This window comes from Sinocyclocheilus rhinocerous, unplaced genomic scaffold (assembly GCF_001515625.1).
Source record: "Sinocyclocheilus rhinocerous isolate Xijiao unplaced genomic scaffold, SAMN03320098_v1.1 scaffold1858, whole genome shotgun sequence".
Taxonomy (NCBI): Eukaryota; Metazoa; Chordata; class Actinopteri; order Cypriniformes; family Cyprinidae; genus Sinocyclocheilus; species Sinocyclocheilus rhinocerous.
Window position 1 is genome coordinate 38539 of NW_015647052.1, and position 19975 is coordinate 58513.

At 37.7% G+C, this 19975-nt stretch overlaps 1 protein-coding gene across 1 annotated transcript in view; it reads left to right on the top strand.

The window, feature by feature from the left end:
* Positions 1–19975, top strand: part of LOC107708616 (ADP-ribosylation factor-like protein 15) — a 104956-nt gene that overhangs the window by 8143 nt on the left and 76838 nt on the right. The window contains exons 2-4 of the mRNA XM_016512894.1: positions 9873–9945; positions 14552–14696; positions 16085–16144. Of these exons, the coding sequence (XP_016368380.1) occupies positions 9873–9945; positions 14552–14696; positions 16085–16144 (278 nt within the window). The remainder of the gene's footprint in view (positions 1–9872; positions 9946–14551; positions 14697–16084; positions 16145–19975) is intronic.

A 19975-nucleotide genomic window follows, 5' to 3' on the forward strand; every position in this document is an offset into this window, starting at 1 on the left:
TGCCTTAAATTGATTTCTAGGACACTTTTTAACTTTGTGAAGGACAATATTTTCCTGACCTTATTGAATGTACGTGTCATCTTACGTCAAATTCTTACATTTTAACAATACATTGTTAGAATAATAAGACACTGTATGGTTGTTACCATTCAAATTAAATCAGTATCAAATCAAAATCAGTATCTTTCCACTGCAGAGGAAACACTGAAGCTGCATCGAAAGTGCCATTTAGATGTATTTACTCAGACTGTTTCATGAAGATAAGAGGTTCCATAAATGCATTTACACAGTAAAATTGCAAATGCATAAATGTTATAAGATTAATGTTTTTACTTTTTTTAACATACAAATATGAAATGTTGGAAAAATGCAACGATACTTTTAAATATGAAACCAAAGTACCAGTAGGTGGCGGCAGATCACTGTCTTAATGAGTGAGTCACTGATTCAACCGATTCGTTCAAATGGCTGATTCATTCAATAAATGAAGCAAATTACTGTCTTCATGAATGGCTCACTGAATCATTGACTCGCCCGATTCGTTCAAAAATGCTGAATCATTCAGTAACGAAACACTGTTATGTGTTGCTCGGAGATGTGCATCAAATAAATGTCACATTTGCAATCGTGCTGATAGTCGGAAAAACATCACTCTTGGTCGTGTGATGTTGCTTACCTATATTATATAGAATATTTATCTTTTTTTTTTCTACCGCAGTATGTTTGTTCGTGTTTGTTTCTTTGTGTGTGCTGTTGCGCTTATTAGTTCTGATTTCTCCGTGGGTCACACAGGCTGCGTGAGCCTCAACTGACGCGACCTTGATACTGTCAATACATTATCCGTTATCAGTCACCATTTACACTGAAAGTAATAAAATCAGAATCATTGTCGCCAAAGTTTTGGCACTGCCCTAGTTATTGTTTGTTAATGACATTTTAAATGGGTTACTTGTCCGGGCGGGCAAGTAAAATTCTCTTTCACTTGCCCCTTCACAAAATCCACTTATCCCGGACAAGCGGACAAGCGTTAATGTCGAGCCCTGATATGTATATATGTATGTACAATGTTAACATGTTACAGTGGGAGACAATGCTAACAGACTGTGTGGTCACAATTATGGATATGGGACAACTAAAATAAACTTGTATTGTATATGTACAATAAGCAGAATACTTGGAACATAAAGGGAAACAAAGTGTAGATAAGGTTAGAAAGCATGAAGCCCATGGTGTCAGAAAGCCAGTCTGTCAAATCTGAAACAAGACGCATCGTGTTATGACGTCATCTCAGATAGTCTGACGGCAGATACAAGTAAACAGTAAATAAATGATTTTCGAGTGATTTGTTACAAAAGTGTGTATCAATTAAGCTAAACACGAAAGCTTTAACGTGTTTGTGATGTGCTAGAACAGATCAAAGTCCCTTTGAGGCAAGTCATTTCGCTCAGCAGCCATCTTTGAAACACCTATCGGGCAGCTATTTCAGTCATGCAAGTACAACTCCTAGCTCTTTGAATGGGAAAACATCAAATTCTCCAAAACTGTTTACCAAGATTATGATTAAAATGTTTCCATTCCTAAGTAATAGGAGTGCACCGTCTTTGTATATCTAAAGTCTTTAAACAGACCTCACTGGTTCTCGCACGTCACGCAGCACGCACATGTGAGCGTCTTCTTTTCCTTTCAATGGCAGTTGATAAACCCACTTAAAGGCACATACTTCTGCACGGCAGTTGATAAACCCACTTAAAGGCGGACATTCTGCACATCACCGGCATGACAGCTGATGTAAAATAAGTATCGGGATTAGGAAAGCCGTTACCGATCAGTTAAAAATGCTTAATTAGCCCCAATCCTGATCCTTGAGATCGGCTCGGGACATCCCTAATGAATAAATGATTCACGCTTGTTTTGTAAAATAGAAATTTAGATGCATTGAAAAGAGAGACTCCAAAAAACATGATTCACTAATCGTTAAATTGGACATTTTTACTTTTCTCTGTGCACCAAGAAGAGCTAGAGTGGATGTCAGTGAATCTTGACTTAAATTGTGTTCTGTTCCTCTTCATACTTCACAAGTAGACCACTTTTTCATACAGACATTACCTTCAAACCAAGCAGCTTTCTGCTGGTTAACATGGCAAATCTGTGCAAACAGCTTGAACCCTTGAAATTTGCTTGGGGAAATCTTTTGCCTTCGTAGAAATTCCCAGTTACGTGGATCCCTTTTGAAATGAATGGATGTCATGCAGACATACACTGAACACCGGTAAATGTGACCGCACCTTTACACAGCGGAAAGAAAATCATACAGGTTTGGAATATAAATAATAAATAAATAAATAGAATAAATTGAATTTTTGGTACACTTTCTATGAAGCCCATTTTTATAACACATTATAAGGGTATCCTTAAGGCATTATAATGAATGCATAATGCATTATAAAAAAAAGTTATATATAAATAAATAATCATAACAATTATAATATAATTATAAAACTTATTTGTGGTTATAACTTTTATGAGTATGATTATGTATAATACGCAATAAACAGCATGTTAAATCCACTTAATTTATAATGGATTATAAGCAGGGGTCAAATTGGGATTTGCTATGTGGGGGGACTCTATGGTATCGAGCTTATATATACAGGTGCATCTCAATAAATTAGAATGTCGTGGAAAAGTTCATTTATTTCAGTAATTCAACTCAAATTGTGAAACTCGTGTATTAAATAAATTCAATGCACACAGACTGAAGTAGTTTAAGTCTTTGGTTCTTTTAATTGTGATGATTTTGGCTCACATTTAACAAAAACCCACCAACTCACTATCTCAACAAATTAGAATACTCCATAAGACCAATAAAAAAAAACATTTTTAATGAATTGTTGGCCTTCTGGAAAGTATGCTCATTTACTGTACATGTACTCAATACATGGTAGGGGCTCCTTTTGCTTTAATTACCGCCTCAATTCGGCGTGGCATGGAGGGGATCAGTTTGTGGCACTGCTGAGGTGGTATGGAAGCCCAGGTTTCTTTGACAGTGGCCTTCAGCTCATCTGCATTTTTTGGTCTCTTGTTTCTCATTTTCCTCTTGACAATACCCCATAGATTCTCTATGGGGTTCAGGTCTGGTGAGTTTGCTGGCCAGTCAAGCACACCAACACCATGGTCATTTAACCAACTTTTGATGCTTTTGGCAGTGTGGGCAGGTGCCAAATCCTGCTGGAAAATGAAATCAGCATCTTCAAAAAGCTGATCAGCAGAAGGAAGCATGAAGTGCTCCAAAATTTATTGGTAAACGGGTGCAGTGACGTTGGTTTTCAAAAAACACAATGGACCAACACCAGCAGATGACATTGCACCCCAAATCATCACAGACTGTGGAAACTTAACACTGGACTTCAAGCAACTTGGGCTATGAGCTTCTCCACCCTTCCTCCAGACTCTAGGACCTTGGTTTCCAAATGAAATACAAAACTTGCTCTCATCTGAAAAAAGGACTTTGGACCACTGGGCAACAGTCCAGTTCTTCTTCTCCTTAGCCCAGGTAAGACGCCTCTGACGTTGTCTGTGGTTCAGGAGTGGCTTAACAAGAGGAATACGACAACTGTAGCCAAATTCCTTGACACGTCTGTGTGTGGTGGCTCTTGATGCCTTGACCCCAGCCTCAGTCCATTCCTTGTGAAGTTCACTCAAATTCTTGAATCGATTTTGCTTGACAATCCTCATTGAATCGGCTGTTTGCTGTGAGGTGAGGTGCGCTGTGTTCAGCCTAAAATTTAAGTGACCTAATATTATTGTATTTTCTTATTGAACTGTTTATAGAACTATTAAACAGTCGTAATGGTGAACACGTTGTGTGATTTTGCCTAACTAACTGTATTTTAAATATAAAAACTTTCCATTTTGAATTTTTACCTCGATCAGGATGCTGAGTTTTTAGTGTTGCGCGTTTTGATTTCTCCTGGAGAGGCTGCGTGAGCCTGCCTCAGCAGCGCAACCTTATTCCGTCAATATAGATGCATAAGATATACAGCTATATCCACTATTCGCCACTTACTCTAAATGTAATAAAATCAAAATAATACTTGCGTTTTGGTGTTTACATATTTATTTTTGGTTATTGATGTTTTAATCATGTTCTTTGTCTGGCGTTAATGAAGCGTTAATGTCGAGCCCTGGAGTCTATATGTGCCGGGGCTCATCCCCGGACGGACCCGGCCCAATTTAAACCCTGATTATAAGTCATATCTTGACATTATTTATTCAAGATCTGTACAGTATTTTACTAGCTTACTAATATTACAATAAATAGTTCAAATCAAATGTTCCATATTACACATTCATCTGGTCAGATATCTGATCTGATCTTATGGCTGTTAAAGAAAAACTAGTTTTATTATTATTGTTGTAATTGTTGATGTTATTATTTAGAAGTGGTCTTTGTCAGCATTAAATAAAGGAACAAGTTAACAATGGCAAGATATGAGACTTTTAATACATTATAACTATGGGAAAGATAATCCATTGTAAGTTAAGTGGATGCAGTGTGTTCATTGTGTAGCCTATTATAAATCATAATCTTAAAAGCTATAACCACAAATAAGTAAATATTATAATGCATTAAAACTGTTGTTATGATTACTCATGAAAGATACAACATATTATAAGGTTTTTTACAATACATAATGTATTCATTATAATGCCTTAAGAATACTCTTATAATGTATTATAAATACGGGCTTCATAGAAAGTGTTATAGATTTTTTTTTTCAAGTGAACTATTCATGTCTAGGCAACTTCCAATCAATTCTGTGCATGATGATTATGATTCTAGCATAATTCTTACTAAATGATCTTATGACAAACAACCTCTTTGAAATGACCTGTACATGTGTATTGGAAGGTGAGCTGGGGAATGTACCTATTACAAGTGCAAGGGCCCACTTTGATCTGTGTGTGAACTGTGCCGATTGCCGCTTATTGCTATATCCAGATGGTCCTGGTGGGGGAACAAAACATTCCCCTTGCCATAGGATCTCTCAATAGGCCGTCTAGACCAGCCTGAGCCCAGACAGATACAGCCTCCCATCAAATTAGCGTTTGTCAGATTTATGGTAATGGTCCGCAACAGCCTTCCCGTCGGTGACATCAAGATTTACAGCTGGGTGTTTACATATTTATTTTTGGTTATTGATGTTTTAATCATGTTCTTTGTCTGGCGTTAATGAAGCGTTAATGTCGAGCCCTGGAGTCTATATGTGCCGGGGCTCATCCCCGGACGGACCCGGCCCAATTTAAACCCTGATTATAAGTCATATCTTGACATTATTTATTCAAGATCTGTACAGTATTTTACTAGCTTACTAATATTACAATAAATAGTTCAAATCAAATGTTCCATATTACACATTCATCTGGTCAGATATCTGATCTGATCTTATGGCTGTTAAAGAAAAACTAGTTTTATTATTATTGTTGTAATTGTTGATGTTATTATTTAGAAGTGGTCTTTGTCAGCATTAAATAAAGGAACAAGTTAACAATGGCAAGATATGAGACTTTTAATACATTATAACTATGGGAAAGATAATCCATTGTAAGTTAAGTGGATGCAGTGTGTTCATTGTGTAGCCTATTATAAATCATAATCTTAAAAGCTATAACCACAAATAAGTAAATATTATAATGCATTAAAACTGTTGTTATGATTACTCATGAAAGATACAACATATTATAAGGTTTTTTACAATACATAATGTATTCATTATAATGCCTTAAGAATACTCTTATAATGTATTATAAATACGGGCTTCATAGAAAGTGTTATAGATTTTTTTTTTCAAGTGAACTATTCATGTCTAGGCAACTTCCAATCAATTCTGTGCATGATGATTATGATTCTAGCATAATTCTTACTAAATGATCTTATGACAAACAACCTCTTTGAAATGACCTGTACATGTGTATTGGAAGGTGAGCTGGGGAATGTACCTATTACAAGTGCAAGGGCCCACTTTGATCTGTGTGTGAACTGTGCCGATTGCCGCTTATTGCTATATCCAGATGGTCCTGGTGGGGGAACAAAACATTCCCCTTGCCATAGGATCTCTCAATAGGCCGTCTAGACCAGCCTGAGCCCAGACAGATACAGCCTCCCATCAAATTAGCGTTTGTCAGATTTATGGTAATGGTCCGCAACAGCCTTCCCGTCGGTGACATCAAGATTTACAGCTGCGTGCCCCCCCCCCCCCCCTTTCCTTTCTGGGGGTTTGTCACCTCCCCACACATTGGTCTTATGCAGACATAGGGGGCTACAACCCAAAGAAATGGCCCAGTAAAAAACAGCTTTCTGGTGAAGCCGAGCCACCCAAGGTAGGTCAGAACAATGGCTGCACAGGGTTTGATAATCCCCTGTGATGAGGCTGAAGTGTTTGTGGTGCATGTGGAGCGCAGCTGGGGGGTCTGTTGTGGGCCATGACAGTAGAGACTACCGCTCTATTGTCTGAGGGTTTCTCCTGTTTTGGATAAAGGGCCAAGGGGGCTAAGTTAAGGGCTTGAAGGGGAACTGAAGATGCCCATGTATGTATGGTTACTGGGGTTCATTTATGTGGCCAGCCACAAGTAACCTGATATCAGCAAGAGGATCACCTACTGGGAAATATTTTGCCCGTCCTCAGTCCAAATTTTTTCCAAGGCTGTTTTTAACCTCTGTCGGAAGGCTTGTGTTAGGAAAGGGCTTGACATTACTTATGGGATGTTTATTAGAGAAATAATTCTCGATCATCTAAATAATTCTCAATCATGCAGCTCTTATAAAACCAGCTTTGTTTTTTTTGTTTTTTTTATTGGTTGGGGTGACTATCTAGCACATATACTAATTTACTGTATATTCTTTCTTTTCAAATATGTGACTGTTTAGGAACATTATGTTTTTAGTACAAAAATGTGATGATATAAGAAATGCACTTTGAGCAGAAAAAGTTCAGATTTTTTTTTTTTTTAAAGAGAGAAAATTGATCTGGACACTGTGGACTCACAGTTATTCAGTTTCATGAAGCATGGTTTCAATGTGTGATAAGCCAAAGTGTATATGTGCAGTTTACTATTACGACAATATTGAGAAAGCGTCAAACAAATCAATAATGAAAAAAATATGGTCAGTTTGTGATGGATAAAATACAGTACATACAGTGGTAGCTAGGGGGAGCTGTAGCCCTATATAGTAAACATCAATGAAGTGGCTCTTGAAGTGTGGAGGATCTTCACTGGTTCAGGTTGCAGGTATGAAAATACACATTGTCAGGCTAGCATGTTGCAAAGCAGTACAAAAGACAATATTAACAAAAATTCTGAATTCTTATTATACAGAAAAATTTTACTTTTATGGGGGCAGCAGCTTGTCACTGGGGAAGTACCCTTAAAGGGACAACTTTGTACTGTCTCTGCCCCTAAAAGTGGCAAGCTTTTGTACCAATTTTTGCACACTCTTTTCTGAGACTTGGGGGAATATGTGTGTGCAAAGATTTCTAAGAAAAGAAAGTGTTAAACTTTTGCCTATAAATGTTTCATTAAGGGTTTTTCAATGTATAGCACAGCTTTCAGGAAGTATGAAAGCTAACTGTTTTCATATTTTGGATGCACTAAATACTTTAATATGGGACTTTAATATGGGAAACATAGCGTCAGGTTTTATTTTAAGTAGCACAGCGAACTTGAAACTCATTGACAGATTAAATCTTTACAGATTTACCCAACACTGTACTGTAGTAACCAGCCTGTGGTTGGTATGGCGACAGCAAGGTATAGTGTGGACACAACAGTCTAACTGGCATGTATTTTTCACCTCTCTCCATATGTGGCGCGCCACTTTACTGGCACAAACTCCCGCTCCATCACAGTCCATATAACCGCTCCCCCCAGCCCTACGCTTTGCCAACCCTCTGTAAGCCACAAACATCAACATGAAGAGAAAAAAGATGAATGAAGGTAAACCCCCATCACCCCAGACTGCCATGGACTCTCACTATGAGCTGGAGTGTAGTCAGAAACGTGTTATGACTGGTGTGTATTACACTGTTGCTCCATCTGGACATCCATATAAAGCACTGTCAATTCAAAGGTCACCTCTGAGCCCTGCAGACAAGTGTTGCTAGCGGGTGTCTGGGCAGGGAAGGGTCGCCGGCTGGGATGATAGTGAGGTCTGTTTGGGAATGCCAGGCTCAGACTGGTCTGCCTGGGTCTGTGTCTGTGTCTGGTGTCACTCCCGACTGCCCCTCCCCCGCTCGCAAGCTCATTGGCCCTTACTGTAGTCTGTTTTGGACACAATAAAAACAAACCTCCCCATCACCCCAGACTGCCATGGACTCTCACTATGAGCTGGAGTGTAGTCAGAAACGTGTTATGACTGGTGTGTATTACACTGTTGCTCCATCTGGACATCCATATAAAGCACTGTCAATTCAAAGGTCACCTCTGAGCCCTGCAGACAAGTGTTGCTAGCGGGTGTCTGGGCAGGGAAGGGTCGCCGGCTGGGATGATAGTGAGGTCTGTTTGGGAATGCCAGGCTCAGACTGGTCTGCCTGGGTCTGTGTCTGTGTCTGGTGTCACTCCCGACTGCCCCTCCCCCGCTCGCAAGCTCATTGGCCCTTACTGTAGTCTGTTTTGGACACAATAAAAACAAACCTGACTGATCCCAAAACACCCTGGAAAAGCATCAACATTGTAATTACTGCAGTAAAAGCTACTGATGTTGGCATAACTGCAGATCATGTGTACGTTTTAAAAATATTTGTGCACTATTTGAAATCTGGGAGACCCCAAGACCCTTGTAATGACCGCTTTACATTCTTTAAATTTTTCGCTTTACATACTTTGACATTTGATCTTATGAGAATTGATTATAAACCAATTTTTAACCTTGAAATTCATAACTTTGTAATTTCATTCATTGTGGTCCAGATATGTATAAGGAATAAATGCAATAGGCTAAATGTTACTTGCTAAGATTTCCTGATTGGTTTACATATTGTGACAATACATTCCTGCCAGTTGTTTAGTCAAAAAACATGTAAAAATGTGAAGGGAAAATAATAGGGAAAGTAATAACTTGTATGGAATCCCATTACAAAGGATAATATAAAAGTTGTAATTGTGACAGTTTAAAAATAGAAAGTTGCAATTATTAGAAATAGTTACAATTATGAGAAAGTCAGCTTTGAGATACGAATTCACCATTACAAGAAAAGGTTATTTTTGAGAGATAAAGTCACAAATACAAGAATTAGTCACAATTACATGATATAGCAGCAGTAATGAGAAATAGTCAGCTTTGAGATATAAAGTTACAATTACAAGATATAGCAGTAATAACGAGAAATAAAGTCTGTAAACAAGTCAGTCTCCAGACATTATGAGGGTTGTGCAGTTGATACTGCTTTTTAGTTGCCTTGTTATTCAACTTAATGCTATATTGCATTTGGCACATTTAGCTTAATAAGGCTGGTTTTGGATGGTGAAATATGATGTCCTGTAGTGAATGTGGACCTGCGCTAATTTTACTGCAATATTTTCCACTCCGCAGTGCTATTTTTATCAGATGTTGTTCATTATGGACTTGTTTTGGCATGACCTGAAGCTGTTTGGCTCTTTGCTATGATTGATTACAGCTAGGCATTTTTATATTTGTTGATCATTGCTGGCACAATTTTTGGCTAATAATTTCCCAACGTGCCATTAAATCTAGTGCAGTTTACTTCCACACCCTGAATTAATAGCAAGATGGAATACGCTGATCTGGCAAAGGGGGGCTTACTTGAGCGTGCCATCGATTGAAAGCAGTAGATGATCTATGTCTTTACTTCCAGAGACACACCCTCCCGATCAGTGAAAGATGAACCTGATGCATGTGGCATTGGAAGGGGATTCATATTGGCTCAGGTTTGTGCTGAATTCAGTACCTATTCAGCCCAAATGAAATTCTCCATTCACATTACACCGCAAAAGATGTGACATTACTGCTGGTAGTACACCCTCACCATTAACAAACAAGTCAGATGAATTTCATTCAGTGCAGAACTCACAATGTTAGGAAATGTGAACTTTGTGTGGTCTACAGTTGTGCTATAGGCCAAGACGCTAGCATTATGTAAGGAAGATTCATCTAAAAGTTCTGTCTGATACCAATAAGCAGATAATTATTTTCATGTATACTGATACTGCTAAAAGCCTCATACTGAAATTCTATATGTCTGCATTCTATTTTCTCTACATAAAAATGTTAATTGCTACAAGTGAATTATAACATTATAATGTACAGTATTAAAAATAAATATTAATATTGATATTTGACAAAGATTACAATGATTATTTATGCCTTAAAACATTTTAAAAATATTTTAAATAAACTTTAAGTGACCATTGGATGATGGCAAAGGTAATTTAAATGTAAAAATAGGGAAAATTAACATATCATCTTCAATATCATGTGATGCATATCCAATAAATTTAAATAAAAATCTCTCTAATATCTGCCAATAACTGATATAATAATGATATATTGTGTATCCTTAGAAAAGACCCAAACTTAAGCCCCCTCGTGCAGGTCATAAATCACCATTAGTTATTTTATTAATTTATGTATTAATTACCAATAGTATTTTTTAATGTTATTAACATTTATTGTGTTGTTGTATATGAAGATTCTTTAAAAATGATTGTTGTTTTCTATTCCATGGTCAAAATAACAATGTACATATTTGTAACGATATGAGGATGAGTAAATAAGAGAATTGTCATTTTTTGAGGTGCAAGAATGCAGAAATCCTTTGAGGTGCCAAACAGTGTCACCGTCAAAGCCATGGCAATGGGCGATGCATAGAGGCGCAGGTGGGGCAAACAGGATGGCATCACTGCCTGACGCTTCAATGGCAGACGTCTGCTCTGTCTTCACACTCTCAGAGGGCAAATGAGTGAAATGTGAGCCCTGTCTGTCTGCGTGGTGCTTCCCTTGCTTTCACCCCCTCATTTATTGGCTCTAAAAATACAAAGCTGTCATTTAAAATAGAGCAGACAAGTGAGCAACGGCTGGCCATTGCATGTCCGGGGGGCAGACGGACCCTTTAGACCCCCCTCCCCCCAACCAACAGTATCTCTATACAGTATGTGTCTGTAAGGATTAAGCCTTTGGCCAATAACCCCGCAGAGCGATCGCTGTTGTCGCTGCTGTTCACTATGCTCCAGAGCGGCAGAATGCAGAGCATGTTACTTTTCTCATGATGGAAGTCAGATGACTGTTTTTCTTTATTGCATGGAGCAGACAGGGTCCCCTTCACTCAGCCGAGGGGTCCATTCAGTAGAAGTTGGCAGGCAGGGAGTTGTTTTTGCAGTGGCGCATTGTTCAGTGTTGCTTCCATAAGGGCTGAAGATTCAATATTGTGGCAATGCTGAGTGGATTTGGCCCAGCTGTGTTCTCCTGTCTGCCGTTCTGGATTCTAGCGCTGTCGTATCTTTGTTTTGGTGCCAGGGCTTGGAACTCAGCCAAGCCTTTTAATTACTTCGGCCGTTTGATGTCTTGACATCTTTTTTTAAATAGAAAGCTGCGTGGGATAAGGGGGCCTGAGAGTTTTTGTTTTTTTTTGCGTATACCTTTTAGCGAAACATTTCATCTAAAAATGTGTCAGTGCCGTGTCACAGCTGTTGTCAGTCTGAAATATTTATACCTTCAAACATCTTCATTTACATAAAAAGCAGTTCATCAGCTTTTACAACTGCCCCAACATCGGTGAGGTAATGTCTCGAGGCTCATGAACAATTAAAATGCGTCCAATATGACGAGAGCCAAAAGAATCAATCAAGAGTTAGCATTTCTCGACATATAGAAACCCTTTTTGGCAGGAGTGTCTGTTTCAACCTGCCTCACTGGCACGAGAAAAATCCTGACCAAACAGTTGTTTTAAATGTGACTTCTCTTCTCGGACACCTGGGAAATCCTTTATTTTGCTCTCTTGCAACAACATGGGGCGCTGAAGTGTGTGGCCCTGTGCTCCTGTGGGAACCCTGATGGGCCGTGGGGTCAAAGCTCCAGGATGTGCCTTTAGCAACTGATATAAATTTATCATCCCATCTGAGCACTGTAAGTGAAGGTGGGGTGAATAGGGTAAATTCATCAGCCTCTTACAGAACCAGATGTCCAGGTTGCTGTGTGACAAAGCAGAAGCATATGCGGCCGACCGATTATGTAGGGCGGCCTCTCTGTGGCTGTTCCTGTGAAGGGCCTGTGAAAGCCATTTAGGATTTTAGTGATGGAAGAGCACCAGAGAAAATGACACATTTGTTTGCCTACAAGCCTTTGCTGTCCCTATTAGGATTCAGGAAGAATTACATAATACATGAGTGAGCTGTAACGTTAGAAGATGGGGCTCCGTGGCAGAATTGAGAAGTTTTGACTAACGGCACTTTACACAAACAGTTACACAAAGTCACACAAACTCATACAGCAAAATATATTTTTTTCCCAGATATTTTTAAATATGTCCCAGAATAACCAAAAATGTTCAAAAAATACTGCTTGCTGTCCCTATTAGGATTCAGGAGGAATTACATAATACATGAGTGAGCTGTAACGTTAGAAGATGGGGCTCTGTGGCAGAATTGAGAAGTTTTGACTAACGGCACTTTACACAAACAGTTACACAAAGTCACACAAACTCATACAGCAAAATATATTTTTTTCCCAGATATTTTTAAATATGTCCCAGAATAACCAAAAATGTTCAAAAAATACTGCTCTTATGGATTTAAAAATAAATTTACATAAATCTATTTTTTGATCATTTTGGATGTAACTTCTATTTCCTTCTATTTTTAATATCTCTCCAATCCAGTACAATTTACATGTATTTTAAGATTGGAAATGCATTTTATTGTCCATATAAAATGCAATATCTTGCCATTTGGATGTTTAAAAGAAATATGTGAACAAATTTAACAAATATATTTCCTTAATCCACACTCTTTACAATGTAAATTTTATCTTATATGTAAAATATATTTTGGCCAGATATATTTTTGCCCTTTGGGAATGTAATGATGCTTTATGAGAATGCATAACATTTACATTTGTCTATTTAGAAAGAAACTGCTCTTTATATAGAGACTACAATGAGTATGTTTCCATGTGGAATGAAAAAATCCAGAGGTGAAGGGCAGAATCAAGCCCTGCCTGGCCCAGACTAGTTCTGTCCTGCTAATAAAAGATATCTCTTTTTAGTTCTGTATACTGATCTCTCCACACCGGCTTCAACCGTCCCATTCACGGTTCACGCAGCATTTGCCTCCTAATGTCTCCCAGCAGGCCTCCAGTCAAAGACAGTGATTCATAAAGTGACAGGTCTGTCTGCTGCCATGAGGACACAAGCTTTCAGAATCCTGCCTCTCTCTCTCTTTTCCACACCCTCCCCCCTAAACAGACACAGACTGCGTTAGACTGTCTGGTAACAGTCTATTTTACATGTTAGGGCAAGCAAATTCTACAATAAAGCCTGCCCTAATATCAAGCAATAGGAAAGGAGGTCTCAGCCACATTAGTGCAGGAGAGGCAGTAAATCATCAAGTTTGTTTAGATGCACAATCTTACACCAGTTATGCTTAATAACCCTCATACAACCTGTAAGGTCTAGTAAACTCAATAAACATTATTCTTTTATCAGGCAAAGGTCATAAATGGTTTAAGCAAAACCCAATGTAAACACCACATGTAAACACCTTTTCCGTCATTCTGTTGGCTTTTTCAGTATGATCTCCAGATGATGTAAAAAAAAGATTGTCTTGTCTTTTCTTTCAATTTAATTCTCATATTTCATCTCAAGCATGTTATTTACTGATACTGTTATCTCCTTGTTGAACAAGTACACTCACTTTTGAAACAGCAGAATTGTTCATTGAGATGGAAATGACTTCATATCTGGGACAGTCACAGTCAAATTGGTGTTATTTTCACACAAAATACTGTCTTTTTTTCTGTTTGTAAAACAATAAAATCTGCACAAAATTTTTTTTTTTTAAAAACAGCAAAAAAAATAAATGAATCTCATAGTAAAAATTTTCCAATAATGTTTTTAATGTGATCTTCATATAACAAAAAGTTACAAATCAGTTTTAATAAAAATGCACTCTTGGACATTAAATGGCCAGAGTTAAAGGGACACACGTAAACGTGGTCACTGAGAAAGCAACAGCTGTGTGGTGAAGTTCATATCCCATTTTGTCAGTGAAGTCATTTTATTGCGAGTTCAGGAGTTCTCCTCCAGATGTGTTGCTTTCAAATCACTGCATTAGTTCATTGGCATCAGCAGACGTCTTTATTTAGAACTTCATTAGCGTTTGTCAGCTCATGCTCCTCAGTTTATTTTCAGACTGTCTTCTTTGGCAAACATGCTTAAATTGTTCATTTTAGCCTTATCAGCATGCTAGTGAAAAGTGCACCACTCATTGTCACTAACCATGTTCATCTTCTCTGTTGTTGTTTTTTTAATTTATTTATTAGTGTCTCCAGAAGTTGTGCTGTATGACCCCCCCTCCTCCCAGACCAGAGTATGATCTCGTGTGCATTGGACTGAGTGGAGCCGGCAAGACCAGTCTGTTATCTCACTTGTGCAATGAGATCAGTGATGGCACAGTACCAACCGCAGGTAATATAACATTTCTCTGCAGCTTTGTACTGCAGCATTTTTAAGCCAACAAAACATGCTTTTCAAAGGAACAAAATATGAGAGACAAATCACATATTTAGCCCCGAGACCTAAAAAGACTTTACAAGAGTAAGAATTTACAAGTAATACAAGCCCCAGCTCCTGGTTCTCAAACAAATGTGAAAAATCATTCCAACAACTATTTTTGCAGTGAGTTTGCCTAAGCCTCCACATTTGTACTCAGTACATATATCATATCTCCGGCACTACACTTTCCCAGCGCTCTGGAACATCTGAAAAATCTGAAAAAATTTGCTTTTCAACCTCTCTGAGTACTGAAAACTGTGTAACGTTATTGCTGCAGGTTACCTCAGAGCCTCCATTTGAGCACTATGCTACTTTACCAAAGAAAGAGCATATGTATGTGTCTTTTTTTTTGAGAACATCTGGGTTTTGTCACATAGACTTTCTTCCTTGTGACAAGAGTGTTGATTTCATTAGAGCCATTGGCGACAGGCTGGTGTATCCATGAATTTCTTCACCTCTTGAGATGGAAGACATCACTTCCGTTTTTACCAACAACACAAATGGTGACAGGCTTTCTTTGGCACATTTCAACAATTGGAGTGTGATGTATACAGCACACTAGACGATACACAAAGCCAGAATGTGCATCCAATGATGGCCGCCCTTTGTCTTTGGAGCGAACACCTGTCTTGGGCTGTCTAGTGAAGCAGTAATTACAAAAGCGAAGTGTTATTTGGCAGACTGTCATGGAAATATGGTTAGATTAAGTTGTCAGAGTCGCTAGTCTGCAAAAACAGACCTAGATAGAGCTTCTCTCCTGTTCATGACATATTTACTCTCACCTGTTGAGCATTTGATGAAACGTACCTCATGAACATTAGCTTTAAATTAATGTGGGCTTTGGAGGTTCAGTCTCATGTTTTCAGTTGCATTAATCAGTACCAAATGTCTGCCCTGTTTGCCTCTGTATGCATTGGTGAGAAACTAACACAACGGATGTAATGTCAAAGTGAATGTCTTCTGTGTTTAATGTCAATCAGAAGCCTCATGCCCATTGCACAAGTGGAAAAAAAGTGGATGCATCTTTTGATAATTAAATTGCATTATTATTGTAGGTTAAAAACTTTGCTAAAAGCGCTGTAGCAAAAACCACCCATATACATGTCTAGATTTGGTCAGTCCCATCGCATGTTCCACAGATGTCATTATCAATGCAACCTCATGTCATTCAAAACTTAGATTCTTAGATTCTTTCTTTTTTTATATATAGTAATATAATTCATAATTCAATATATACTTCAAACATTGTCCTTTACCACAAAGTTTGTGAAATTTTAACATGAGCATGCTTTCTTTCACAGGTTTCAGCATCAAGGCAGTGCCATTCGAAAATGCAATACTGAATGTGAAGGAACTAGGAGGTAATGAGAACAAACAGACCAAAAATCATCATCTCTTCTCCAAGCAGTATAAAGAAGACTGTTGCCATGCTAATCCAGTGGTCTCTGGGACAGATCTCTTAGTTTAGCCACCTGAACTCTAAGAAGGGGTGCTTACCTCAGTGTCTCCTACTTCCCAGTAAAACCACAGCTGCACAGAGGGTGTAAAGAGTAAGACATTACAAGTCAGTCAAGTTTAGTAGGTGTTTGCTAAGCAAATAAATATTGTGTCTCTTTTGGCAGAAGGGCTTGCAAACAGGGGAAGCTGGGAAATAACAAGTTGATGCCTGTGATAGCCACACATGTGCCTTCAGTTTTCTGTTTGTGGCATTCATAGAATAAACAAATATGATTTGACCAGCTAGCATATTTTGTGTTGACACAGCAAAGTAATCATTTTCTTGATCAGTGTTTTATCTAGTTTTACTAAAATAGCAAAAAACAAATGTTTTCAAAAGTTTTGAATTATGTTTAGTTGCTTGATTTTACTTTAGCTTTAGCACCCTGATTTTTTTTTCTAGCATAAACCCCAACAAAATATATATTTATACTTAAAAAAAGATTTAAAAAAAATATTGGGAGTAAGAAAATTTAAATTTAAAAACAAAGTTAATTCTTTAAAAACAAACACTTTTTTACCTTGTAAATTTTTTTTTATTTAGGTCAAACATCTAGTGTCTACCAAAGTACTATACATAAACAAATTAGTTAGATACTATAAAGAAGTAAGAAAATAAAAGAAAGACAAAAACAACAACAAATAACCCATAAAAAAAGTTAGTACACATTACAATATATAAAATACTATTCATCCAATAGCCAAGGAATATCAGCTACAGAGCAACGATCAGGCATGATCCCCCTTAAACTTTAAGCGCGAGTAAGGTATATGTAGGAGGAGTTTATCAGAGGATCTGAGAGTTCGAGAAGATTGTTGGTAACTGAGAAGTTCAGACAGATATGATGGTGATACACCATTTAACGCTTTAAAAACAAATAATAAAATCTTAAAATGGATCCTATACTGCACCGGTAACCAGTGAAGAGATGCGAGGACTGGTTGAGACCCATATAAAGTGCATTGCAATAATCTAGTCTAGAAGCGATAAATGCATGGATAAAAGTAATACAAAGAAAGTTTATTGCATTTGCAATGCTTGCATTTTGAAGCATTTGATATCTTCGAAACATTTGAAAAGGTCAGAATAAGTGTTATCAGAGCTAAGAGGGATGTTAATCTGGGTATCGTCAGCATAACAGTGATACAAAATAATATATTTCCTCATGATAGAACCCAAGGGGAGCATATACAAACCAAAAAAATAGGTCCCAAAAGTGACCCCTGAGGTACCCCACATGTGAGTGGTGCAGAGGAGGAGGACGAATTTCCAATCGTCACCTTTACTGATCTATCCGAATGGTATGAAAAGAACCAATCCAATGTTTGGAGTTGATTTTTACCTAGTTGGTAATATGAATCGAATATTTAAATTATCAATCAAAATCTCAGCTTCTTTCAACCCCTCCATTTTACATATACTGTATATCTAATCTGACGGGACGGTTCGTTTGGGCCGGATATGAGATGCTGGTTTAAAAACAACCATTGCTGGGTTATTTGGCAACCCAGTGCTGGGTAAATATTGGACAGAACACATGCTGGGTTATTTTGACCCAGCTAGTTGGGTTAAATGTTTTACCCAACATGATGGGTTGTTTTATTTTTAACTCAACTATTGTGTAAAAATTATTATATTGCTGGTTTAAAATGGGCTGGAAATTAAAAAATCACACACAGAATTACTAGAGGCAACATCAATAATCAAAAGATGAGCACTTATTAATAAGCAAGAACATCCATGGACAAAAATTTAAGACAAATTGAATTTATTTGGGTGAATAAAGCATAATTTGCAATATTACATACATTTAAACTAGTTAAAAAAGCATTTTAGGAATACAAAAATTTAACATTTAAAAGTAACATTTTAATTCAAGTGTATTCAACCATTCTCTCAACTTCTCTGTTATCCCCTTTAACCAAAATAGTGCTGATTCTCATGCCGCTGTGTCGCCAAAATCTGAGCTGTTCGGCGGGGGAACTGCGAACCTCAGACCGCCGCCTCACGTTTCACTTGTAACTGAAAGATTCTGTGACTGACTTCATAACCTGCCCATAAACAAACAGTACTGAGAATAGAGAACATATTTTAGCATCAAAATACATTTAATTTAGTATTATAATGAATAAAATCAGTTTATGTAGCCACATGCTCGGTTGATTCGTCGGAGGGTGTATAGTTTTAGCGGTCAGTGAGATGGACCCAACCACTAACCCAATGGCTGGGTAACACAAAAACTACCGAGCACTGGAAAAAAACAATGACCCAACAGGCTCAACCTAGCAGTTGGGTAGAAAAAGTAACCCAGCATTTTTTAGAGTGCAGGTACAATGTTGGAAGATGTTTGTTGTTGTAGGACTGCTAAACAGAAAGAGATCTGTGGAGAGAGAAATAAATCAGAGCCTGACTCTTTTTATGAGAATGTTAGGGGAGCCGCTTTTTGAAGTGATTTATGTGTTTTGTGGGTCGCAGGGGACATTACAGGTGCACTCTGTATCATGACAAGTGGCCCTACCAGTGCAAGAGAATCAAGAGCCCACTTAAAGAAAAACAACAGGGATAGAGAACACAGTAAACCAAAGGGAGGCCTGGCTAAATCTGAAATGCATACGGAGGGCCGTGAAATGAAGCTTCTCCAGTAGGTGAGGTCAGAGCCCCCAGGGATGTTTTAATGGATTGCTGCCTCCAGTGTTCTTTAAGATGAGGCTGATGTATCCCTGGAGCAGGACACATCTGCTTTGACTGAAAGTTTGCAGAGTACCTGAAAGGGAATGCAGCTGTAAAATATGTGTTGTTAGTGTGTTTTTATGCTGCCCCATTAACCGCCTTACTTTGGTCTTTGTTGCATATAACCTACTGAGATGTCTCCACTCTTGGTGAAACTAATTATTATTCTGCTGTGCATCTAGATCAGTGGTTCTCAACCTTTTTGACTCAAAGACCCAAGATATTTCTGTTGCTTATTTTTAGACTTTTTTAGGAATACTGATATATTTAACTAACCACAATCCATTTTGTGATTCCAGAAGTCCCAATAATTGTTCTTCAATAAAAATAATATTTGCTGAATGGAGAAATGAAATATAGTTTATATATATGGGAATATATATAATATTTATATATAAATATAGTTTATATATAAGTTTATATCTTGATTTAATGTGTTTTTTTATTTAGAGATAGATGTGTACCAGTGAAATGAATTTCCTTTTTTATTTTGAAATATAGACAATCATCTCTGCCCTTCTTGATGCACTTAAAGCACTTTAGCAACTCTAGTGACTAAGTGGCTACTTCAGCAACTTAAGGGCCCTGATAAAAGTTATCTGCTGGTTTAGACTGGAAAATATGATGTAATACAAAATCTTTTTTATAGATGTTTGGGTGATATTAAGAAAATTTTCATTTGTGCTTACTCATTTTCCTTATTTTTACATTTAGATTACCTTTGTGGTCATCTAACACTCATTTAAAGTTATTTTTTAAGGGTGCTTTCACACCTGGCCCGTTGTTTCGGAACCTGGCACGTCACTTTATAATGCCGTCTTATTTCTCTTCTTCCTAGTGGGTGCATTTTAAAAATGTTCTCCCGATGAATCCTGGACTCCTGCTCAAAATTATAAATTAATATAAGGACAGCTACAAAAAAAAACAACAATAAGCCCGCAAAGCTGTTGTCGTTCCATCCTGA